General features: G+C 38.2%; 1 protein-coding gene across 1 annotated transcript; it reads left to right on the forward strand.

Moving 5' to 3' along the window:
* Positions 1 to 5,705: 5,705 nt before the first annotated feature.
* Positions 5,706 to 10,157, forward strand: dpm2 (dolichyl-phosphate mannosyltransferase subunit 2, regulatory). The gene is made up of 4 exons (XM_046838573.1): positions 5,706 to 5,799; positions 6,508 to 6,597; positions 9,275 to 9,377; positions 9,647 to 10,157. The coding sequence occupies exons 1-4, from the start codon at positions 5,797 to 5,799 to the stop codon at positions 9,700 to 9,702; spliced, it is 252 nt and encodes an 83-aa protein (XP_046694529.1). The 5' UTR covers positions 5,706 to 5,796; the 3' UTR covers positions 9,703 to 10,157.
* Positions 10,158 to 11,418: the final 1,261 nt, after the last annotated feature.

Consider the following 11,418-nt stretch of genomic DNA (forward strand, 5'->3'; position numbering starts at 1 on the left):
GCGCGTTTTCACTTGATTGTTTGTGCTGCAGGATTCAGCCATACATGCAAGTGTTCATCATAAAGTGTTCATATTGTACTGCAGGGCAGTGCATAGAATGTGTTGATTTTCACTCCATTTTTCACCAGTATGCACCAGTCGTGTCGCACGAAAATGTGTTGCTCGTTGTGAAGCAGGAACCCGCGAGTTTGTGCACAGGCTAATGGAATGCATGTGAGTGGACGATTAAGGATGTGGCTTGAAAAACTGGCTTTGTTTTGCAGGCTTAGATCAGAGCAAATGACTCACAATCACGCCACTAAACTTGGCAACTGCCTGCATGTCTCCCACTGCACCTGGTGTGCATCCAGAGACGGAGAAGCTCCACCCCTGTGTGTGTGTGTGTGTGTGTGTGTGTGTGTGTGTGTGTGTGTGTGTGTTTTAAAAGTCTGTGTACTGTTTTATTTTTTTTTATTTTTTTCCCCAGTTTGAATGAGCTAACCATTATGTTGGTCATAAAAAACAGTTTCAGTTGATCTGAACTGTAAACTTTTGCACATTTTAGTTCCCATATCTTTATGAATAAAAGTGCAATGTGTGCTTACAGGAGGATTTCATGCTTTAATACTTAAGCAGCGGAATTTGACGGATACAAAATATTTCCTACGTTTGTGAAAGGAATTCTTAACAGTCCGGTTCATAAGTATTTAGACCGTGACTGGATTTGAATAAAGTGTTGATTTTCAGCTTCAATAAAAACTAAATTGACTGAACTGTTTTAGAAATTACAGTTTTAACATGGTCCCTCCATTTCTGTAGTCTCAAAAGTAATTGGGTAAACTTGCATAACTATAAATATACGGATTATTTTTAATACTTTGATGAAAACCTTTTGCCTGAAGTCTAGAACCCCTGGACAGCATCCAGAATGTAGTCCCCCCTCTTGCTTTGCCAGGCCTCTACTATTTCTGCCTTTAGTTTTGCAGCATTTATGTGACACTGAGCAGAATGTATATCTCGATACACTTCCTAATTCATCCTGCTTCTTGTATCAGCAGTCACATTAACCATAAACTACACTGACCCAGTTCGATCTGCAAGCTATGTTTTTAAATATGATGTATATTTTGTATCATGAGCCCTTCCTTTTCTTCTCCCTTTATATAATTTGTTTAATTCTGGTTAAATTTCTCCAAAGAATTTTGTTAAAAAAAACTGGGCAGGAATTTGTAGTAAAATAGTAAAGTAGTTTAATCTGGCCTTTCTGTTCTTAAGGGCTTCCAGTGGTTTTCATCTTGAGGCACCTCAATGACTCAGTCATAGTGACCATACTGCGAGTTCCCTTGAACAGCTGGAATCGACTCCAGACCTTTTCTATCTTATGATATCATCTTATATATTTATAAAAGCCAGTTAGCCAAATACTTTCGAGCTTGGGGAAATGAAGGGACCGTTAAATCAATAGCTGCATTTCCTAACCGATAAATGGCATATATTTGTTAAACTCCGTGAAGTAAAGCGGAAAGTCTGTACTTCAATCGCATTATGATTGTTTTATTACAAAGTAATTGAGGTGGTATATAGAGGCAAAATGACTGTCACGGTCCAAATTCTTATAGACATGACTGTGTATAAAGAAAGTGTGTCGTCTACCCCCTCCCCCCGACCATAAGTAATGCTTATTTATTTTGTTTTGTTTTTGTTTTTTACAAAATTGAGCAGTTACTTGACTAAGATCAAGTAATGACAAGCAACTCCACACATCTGTAACATCTGGCATTCGCTCAGGTTCGTCAATAATGTTTTACATTTAGAGAGATAAAAAGATGTGAACCCATTTCAGGTTACATAGATTTTCAGAATCCTTTTGGTTGATTTATTGTGGAAGTATAGAAACGTGTGAATGGGAGCTCCAAATTGTAACAATGAAGTACGCAAGGATTCGTTTTCGATTAAAACCAGGTCAAAAGAGCAGATTTTTTTTTTTCCCCTTCTTTTCTCTCTCTCCAAAAAACAAAAAAAAACAAAACACCAGATGGCCCAGTTGACACGCAAATCTGGAATGGCTAAAAGTTGCAGACGTGGAGTGAAATCCACGTGTGCAATACGTTGACGTTACACAATAACCTGATAATGCTGATGGACGTGACTTAATTATTTTTGGCCTGGGGACTTTATAGAAAAATACACATGGGATTTATGGAAAAAATATTCAGGAAGCCTGTAGTTTTATATTGACACAACTTTTCTTTAAACTGATGACGACTCCCATTTCCTGTATCAATTCACACGCATTGTGTCACATTGTGCCAAGCTTGATCGCGTACGTTATCAGCCACATTCTAAAGCTGATACTGTGCTGTCTTTTTGAATTTCGGAACCAGCAGGCTGGTTCAATTTTTTATTTTATTTTTTTGATGGCTTTTCCTGTCACAACTCTTTATATTCTTATTTCACGAGTGATTAAATGAGTATTGTGCCAGCTTGAGATGATGGATATAGACACTACTTAAGAGGCTTATACCTGCTTGCTCTTTCTTTCTACTTTATAAAGAGCCTAGTGCCATGCTGTTGCTCAGGCGTTATTGACTGTAATCTGTGATTCCTTTTTTTTTTTTTTTTTTTTTTTTCTTATAATTCTTTTTAAAAATCACAAACGTTAATGTAAACCTGATTTAGTTTGCTGTGTGATTACATTATTGGGATGTATGAAGGGCAACATTATTTCATGCACCATAACGTTTTTGTGTAACATGCAGTTGTGAGTTAGAAATGCAAAAAAAAAAAAAACGCTTAAACAAAAAACTTGAACAGAGACGGAAAAAAAATTTATTTTGTGGGTAAAATGTGCCGTGTGTACACATTTATGTGAATCAGTCAATTTTTTGGTGAGTTTTTTTTTTGGGGTATTATAAATGAATCGATAAACTACACTGTGACGTTTTAGGTATGAGACACACACACCACACAACGGCACTTAACGACTAACTTTCTCGTAACAAAAGACAACTTTTTCGTTTTTTTTCCCCCTCCATAACTGATGACATCGTCATCTCTGTTTTGTAAATGGTTTATAAAGCTATGCACTTGGCTTAGAAAGATCCTTTTAATAAAGTGGTTCGTTTTCACCACTATATTCTGACATTTATCAGAATTTCAGCATGTATTGGAAAATTTAAGATGTCTATTTAAAAAAAAGTCAGTATATATATTTAACTCACAAATGACACAAATTATTTTTCTGATTATTACAAAATATAGAATTATGGATGAATACTTATATTTTATGATCACACAAATAATATTGTTTCCAAAGTTTTCTTGACCTCATATTGTATTATTTTGATGTATTACTGTTTCATGATGGATCCAGACTGTATTTGTACACCCAAATATGGTGGTTTCGTATTCTGTAATGTAAATCTGTTTATGGATACGTATTACTGGACTGTTTGGGAGGAAATAAAGGACGATGGATAATAAATGTTTGACTTTTTATTGTTAGAATTACATGATTCAGCTGTTTTAAACTGTTTTTAGAATATACACTGGCGATCAAAATTAGAGAACAATTTATAAACATTTGAACAATTCTGAAATAATGTCATCTTCACTGCTCAACAGTTGAAGGAGTTTTTGTCCTGTCTATACCATGCTACCAGAACACCTTTTCCACAAAATAACTAAGGCATTAAAAAAACCATTATTTTCCAGAAAACACACTGATCAAAATTAGAGAACACTTTCAGATACCTCCCAGTTATTGGTGTTAATCTGGCACCTGGTGCTAATTTCCTTGATTATCTGTCAACCCCTATTTAACTGGCAGCCTAACTTCCAGTTTCACTGACTCTGCAAGATGGTGGGCCGTTCTAAAGTGACTGAAAGCCCCCAGCAGCAGGTTGTCCAGATGAAGGCCAAAGAGATGACCCTCTCAGCCATAGCAAGACAAGTTGGTCGTTCCAAATCTGTGATTTCAAGAATATTGAATCTTTACAACATCACAAACTCATTCAAGTCAATGGACAATCGTTTCCACACTGCAGCTGGAATTGCTCACCAGTTCAGCGCTGAACAGGGTAAGGATCTGTCTCGTCATACAGTGTCTCAACATTTAAGAGCATTTGGACTGAAAGCCCACTCTGCAGTGACCAAACCTCTCATTAGCAGAAAGAATCAAAAGGCTAGACTAAGCTATGCTGAGGAGCATGTTGTGTGGACGGAGGAGAACTGGCCCAAAGTTCACTTCAGTGATGAAAGCAAGTTTAATTTATTTGGGTCCGATGGGAAACATTATTTTCGGTGACAAACTGGAGAAAGACTGAACCCAAAGTGTGTAAAGAAGTGGAGGAGGAAGTGTCATGGTTTGGGGCATGTTTTCTGCAGCAGGAGTTGGGCCTCTTATACAGCTACATGGCAGAGTGAATGCAAATGTTTATCAGAACCTTCAACAACAACATATGGTTCCTTCCCTGCGTTTATCACCCAATCAGCCCGCAGTGTTCATGCAGGACAACGCTCCATGTCACATAGCAAAACGGGTGAAGCAGTTCCTTGAAACTGAAAACTTTGAAATAATGACACTGCTCAGAGTCCTGATCTCAACCCAATAGAGAACCTCTGGAAAATCCTTGGCGACAAAGTTATGGCCAAGAAACCCACTACAGTCACCGAACTGTGGAGGAGACTGGAAGAAGAGTGGACCAAAATCACACCAGAGCAGTGTGAGAGACTAGTGCTGTCCTGTGGCCGCAGATGTGCTGAAGTTATTCAAAGCAGAGGCCTGTACACTTCCTACTAATTGCTGACTACTGTAACCTTTTTCCATGCTACAGTCATTGTTGTTCTCTAATTTTGATTTGGAAAAGGTGTTCTGGTAGCATGGTATAGACAGGACAAAAACTCTTCTGTTGCTGGTATAATAACCTTCACTTTTTTAGAAATACTTTCAACAAAATATTGGAGTGGGGATATCATTCAGCATCAAGAGCACTCCTAAAACAAAGCAATGATGTTGGATGAGCAGGTCTGGGGTTTACTTAGTTTCCCAAATCATCTCAGAAGTGTTCTTTGTGGTTGAGAGCAAGGATCTGTGCAGGACGCACAAGTTCTTGCAAACCAACTTGGGCATTCCAGGTCTTCACAGAGCTTATTTTGTGTACAGCAGCACTTGGATGATAAAACATACCTGGGCTCTTGAGTATTAGTGAAGGGAAACTGTAATGTTAAAACATTTATCGACATTCTGAACTATTGGGTGCCTCCACATTTATGCCAGCAGTTTTCTGGGGGTGATGTTTAACTGTTTTTGGTCTTGTAGTGTAATTATATGAGCTAGATTTACTGCATAATCTACCATGTTGTCCTTATCAACATTTAAACTGTGTGGATATTAAGTCATACTCTTTGTAAGTACAGATATAAGATGTTGGTACTATTAGTACACTAACAAAATTAGGTACACTAAAAAAAGGTACTCATGTCTCTTCCTATCTCATCACAGGACAGAACAAAACTGGACCTATAAAAACAGCTGAACCCTCCCTATTAAACTAATATAATAAAAACAATATATAGGGACGGGGCTGTGAAAATATACCTAAGAAGTTGACACAAAATGTATATATATGCTTCCTGCCTTACAAACAAATAACCCAATGAAAACAACTTTGAGTGAAACCATCGCGTTACGCTCTATCGCCATCTTGCGGCGTTTAGTTATATGAAAAAACTACGTTGCTATTGTTCACGCTTCTCGTGGACCGGAAACCGGAAGTCTAAAAACCAGGAAGTAGTTCAGACAGAGACGCGTTCGACATGGTGAGAAGAAAAAAAACAAATAAAGCTTTTTTTAAGGTTTAAGTTAATTTTCGTATGTGATAGATAGATAGATAGATAGACAGACAGACAGACAGACAGACAGACAGACCGCATACTGACAGACAGACAGTAACCGAAAAACTGACAGACAGAAAGACAGAAAAAAAACAACAAATAGACTGATTGGTTTATTATTATTATTATTATTATTATTATTATTATTAATCGTCCAAAATCAAATATATATATATATATATATGTATGTATGTGTGTGTGTGTGTGTGTGTGTGTGTGTGTGTGTGTATTTTTTAAATAACCATTTTAAATTTCATTTATCATTCTCACCGCAATGCTATAATTTAAGATTTTTTAAATTACAATTTGGCCCACCATAGTAAGCGATCAATTATGATCTATTTTGTGGTATTGGAATATTTAAACAGATGTAAACAGGTGTAAACAGATGGTACTACACTTTACAGAACTGTACAGAAAAATGCAGTTTTCAACATTTCAGGCACATAATAACAGTAATAAATGAATTACATAAAATACCTGATTATATAAGTAACAAACTAAGTATTTGGATATAACAAAAATATTAGTTACTATTAGTGAAAAATGTGGTGTTATTTATACATACAGTTTTGCTTATGATTCTGGGTTTAACCCTGGGTGTGATTTGTATATACTTTTGTCTTTTAAAAGGCAACTGGTGCAGATCAAGCTGTGGGTTTGGGCCTTGTTGGCTTCAGTCTGTTACTCTTCACATACTACACCATATGGGTTATAGTTCTGGTAAGTAAAATGAATTTACCTCTTTTAAATACCTCTTGCTCAAATGGTTTATTCTGTTTGGCATTTAATTTTTTGTATGACTTCTTAAATGGCTGTGGTGACAAAATACTTGATACAAAGAGAACATACACTGTGTGAACAAAAGCTATTCAAGAAGCTTTGATTGTCATTTGAACCATGTATGAGTAAAATGAGACAACGTTTCTCCAAAACCATGGTGCTACATAAGACAACACAGAGCTACATCACACAACATAAACCTACATAACAGGACATAGCGATAAGGAGTAAAGTAAGTTGTCCAAGCCACATAAAGTGCACCGTGTGCTTTTTAGTGCAAACAGTGCAAACAAAAGGCAACACAAGACAGTGTAGGACAGATACACAAAATACAAAATGGCTTCACCAGTAAACTTACAGTACAATGTGCAAAAAATAAATGTAAACAAGAGTGTACTAGTAAATATAAACACAAAATGTAAAGACAAAAAGTTGTGCAAAACAGCAACAGCAGCAATCAAATAGATGTGCAAAACAGCATCTTCTCGGCTGTCCTCACTATCCTCTGTAGGGTCTTGCAATCTGAAATGTTCCCAAATCAGACCGTGTTGCAGCTGCTCAGGATGCTCTCAATAGTCTCTCTGTAGAACGTGGTCAGTATGGGTGGAGGGGGAGATGGGCTTTTCTCAGCCTCCTCAGGCAGTAGATACGCTGCTGAAGGCCAGCAGCAGTCCATTGATGGAGCTGGTGTTGAGTGACCAGGCAAAGTTCTCCACCAGATGAACACCAAGGAATTTGGTGCTCTTGATGATCTCCACAGAGCATACATCAGTGGAGAATGGCCGCTCTGTGCTTTCCTTAAGTCAACAACCATCTCTTTGGTTTTGTTAATGTTCAGAGACAGGTTGTTGGCTCTACACAGGCATACAGGCTCTCTGTATGCCGACTCGTCGTTCTTGCTGATGAGACCTACCACGGTCGTGTCATCGGGGAACTTGATGTGGTTCGAGCTGTGCATTGCTACACAGTCATGAGTCAGCAGAGTGAACAGCAGTGGGCTTAGCACACAGCCCTGAGGTGCCTCAGTGTGGTGATGCTGGTTCTTGATCCAGACTGACTGAGGTCTCTCAGTCAGGAAGTCCAGGATCCAGTTACAGAGGGACATTTTAGACCTAGTAGGCTCAGCTTCTCAATCAGGTGCTGAAGGATGATTGTGTTGAATGTTGAACAGCATTCTTACACTTATGTCCTTATTGTCCAAGTGGATGTGTGCCAGATGGAGGGTCGTGGCGATGGCATTGTCCATGGAATGGTTTGGATGATACACAAACTGCATGGGGTCCAGCGAGGGTGGTAGATGGGTCTTGATGTGCCTCATGATGAGCTTCTCGAAGCACTTCATTACAATGGGTGTGGGTGCATCGGGACGATAGTCATTGAGGCAAGACACTGTAGACTTCTTCAGCACAATGACGATGGTCATTGTCTTGAGGCACATAGGAACAACGGTGCTGCACAGGGAGATGTTGAAGATGTCATTGTAGACATCTGCTAGCTGTTCTGCAAATTCCCTGAGCAATCTGCCAGGAATGTTGTCTGGTCCAGCAGACTTCCGTTGGTTAATTCTGCATAGAGTTTTTCTCACTTCAGCCGTGGTTAGAGGGAGCACTTGGTCTTGAGAGAAGGGGTGATCTTCCTTGCTACATTGTTCTGCGCTTTAAAAAGTTGTTCGGTGCTGTCTGTTTAGCCTTCTTGTCCCCTGCTCTGAAGGTGGAGTCTCTAGCCTTTAGTAGGGCACACACCTTTCCGGTCATCCACGGCTTCTGGTTGGAGCTTGTAGTGATAGTCTTGGAGATGATAGTATTGATAATGTTGTTTACACAAAATCCAGCATGTTTTCCCCTCTGGTTGCAAAGTCCATATACTGATGAAATTTAGGGGAATTTTAGGGAAAGTTAAATTGTTAAAATCTCAATATACAGACTTTATTGACACCCTTGTGGCTGAACGATCACAAATCTCCAAAGCACACTCCAAAATCTAGTGGAACATCTTCCCAGAAGAGTGGAGGTTATTATGGGAATAAATGATATAGAATAAATGCGTAATGGGATGTTCGAAAAGCACATCGGAATCTTGGTCAGGTGTCCACAAACCTTTGCCTGTGTAGTCTAGCTCTAGCTCAAATGGTTAATTTTAGTTGTTTGTTTGAGCGTTGTATTTTTAAAAAGCTTATTTGATGGTGTAATACTTCCATATAAAGAGATGGTGTATGGAGGTAATAGAACTATGCATGGTTATAATTATATAATAATTGCTATGATGTATAATTATATATATTTTTGTGTTTTTTACTGTTTGATATTCTTTCTTTGTTGCATTATTGAAACTTTAAGCACAAAAATGTAACACATTTAAGGTCTGCACAGATATTAAATAGGAAGGAACTGCATGCACATGGGAATGTGGTTATAATTGCTCACATGACAGTGTAGTATCCAAAGTAATTATACTTCACACAATTTTGCATATAACAGCATGTAACCTGAAGTGTATACACAGCTAGAATGTAGTGCACAGACCGAGTTTTTCAGACTTACACTGGTTTCAAACTTTTTGGTTTAACTCAAATCCCACAGCGCAAATGATCTCTGCATGTCTTCGGCTTCCTTTTCAGCCATTTGTCGACATCGATCACGTAATTCACAGTTATTTTCTCCCTCGTGAGTACTCGGTCATACTTCCTGGCATCGCAGCACTGATCCTCTTACTTTGCGTTGGTAAGTAAAGCGAGCGTACTGTTTATTTCCGTGTAATAGTTTTGTATATATTTAAAAAAATACATGCTGAGAATGTTTTTCCCAACATGATTGAAATGATTCTTGGTACTTAAACCATGTGTCATAATACACAAATAAACCGGTCATGAAATATGTTATAAGCCGTCGCAAGCTTCCATGACGATCCGATACCTTGATGTATTATATACCACACACAGTTTATGACTATTATGACTTGAGAAAACAATAACTTTGTACCATTTTTCCAGGTACCTTCATAGGAATAGTAACTTGGAAGAATCGCAAATCAAAGAAGGACAACTAGGACTCTCCATTCTCTGTTATTCAACTGCCTGAGAAAAGAACGTGATGAAAACTCAACCTTGCCTTGTACCAGCTCCTGTATACATCACTGTTCTCAGAAGCTTCCTGGCTTTAGCCCTGAAGAAATGACTATTGAGTGTAAAGGTGCCCATTAGAGACCAAGGGTAAAAATGCTCACTCATTAATGCATCAATGGAAATTCGTCATTTCGGTGACGTGAAAATATAAAAGCGTTACTGTACTATCTGCTGGTACATTGTATACAGTCGATATATTCAGTAACCGCTAAAACATGCATTTTTGCAGTCCTGTTAGACTGTAAATAGACATAAATGTATGCTATTAAAAATATAAAAATGCACAACATGCTCATCGGTGGCAGGTGGGCTGTAAATGTGAGAAGGTACACTAGTTTGGGTTGGTTTTTTTGTACACTGCAATAAATAATTATGTAGACATTTGCATCATGGTTTCTATTTTTATCAGATAATCTCAGGTTTGTGTCTTAGATGTTGGGATGATGGTGGATCATTGAATTCAATTCCAAGCTGAGGATAGCAACTACAGTTATATTGTTAAATTAAATCTTCCCAGAAGTGTGGAGGATCTATCTATCTATCTATCTATCTATCTATCTATCTATCTATCTATCTATCTATCTATCTATCTATCTATCTATCTATCCATCCATCCATCCATCCATCCATCCATCCATCCATCCATCCATCCATCCATCCATCCATCCATCCATCCATCCATCCATCCATCCATCCATCCATCCATCCATCCATCCATCCATCCATCCATCCATCCATCCATCCATCCATCTTGCTGTGCAAAAGCTTTGATTGAGTAAATGAATAGAAGAGACATTTAAATTGAATCAATATTTGTGATGTGTGACCACCCTGCAAACCAGCATCAAGCAAAAGCACCATCATCATCTTGCAGGTACATTTGCACACACTTTTCTGAAGTAACTTGGCAGGTAGGTTGTTCCAAACATCTTATCACAGATCTTTTGTGAAAGTAGGTTGCCTTAAATCCACTATATAATCCCAAACAGGCTCGATGACGTTTGAAATTCTGTTCTGAGGGGCCAAAACTCCTTGTTCTTCTCAACAGTGCATCTGGATAGTATTCACAGCGCTTCACTTTTTCCACATTTAGTTATGTTACAGCCTTATTCCAAAATGGATTAAATTCATTATTTTCCTAAAAATTCTAAAAACAATATCCCATAATGACAACATGAAAGAAGTTTGTTTGAAATCTTTGAAAATTCATTAAAAAATAAAAATTACATGTACATACGTATTCACAGCCTTTGCTCAATACTTTGTTAAAGCACCTTTGGCACCAATTACAGCCTTAGGTCTTTATGAGTATGATGCTACAAGCTTGGCACAACAAAGTTTGGACAGTTTCTCCCCATTTTAAGATAAGATATACCTTTATTCGTCCCACAATGGGGACATTTTTGAAAAAAATCTTCTTTGCAGAAGCTCTATTAGGTTGAATGGAGAACGTCGGTGCATGGGCATGTTCAGAGCTCTCCAGAGATGTTCAATCGGGTTCATATCTGGGCTCTGGCTGGGCCACTCAAGGACATTTACAGAGTCGTCCCATAGCTGCTCCTTTGTTATCTTGGCTGTGTGCTTGGGGTCATTGTCCTGTTGGAAGATGAACCGTTGCCCCAGTCTGACTTCCAGAGTGC

The sequence above is a fragment of the Silurus meridionalis genome, chromosome 25 (assembly GCF_014805685.1).
Source record: "Silurus meridionalis isolate SWU-2019-XX chromosome 25, ASM1480568v1, whole genome shotgun sequence".
Taxonomy (NCBI): Eukaryota; Metazoa; Chordata; class Actinopteri; order Siluriformes; family Siluridae; genus Silurus; species Silurus meridionalis.

Coding starts and splice junctions, on each gene's coding strand:
- dpm2 (XM_046838573.1), top strand. Junction 6,598..9,274: donor CCATATGGGTTATAGTTCTG/GTAAGTAAAATG, acceptor CTTCCTTTTCAG/CCATTTGTCGACATCGATCA. Junction 9,378..9,646: donor GATCCTCTTACTTTGCGTTG/GTAAGTAAAGCG, acceptor CCATTTTTCCAG/GTACCTTCATAGGAATAGTA.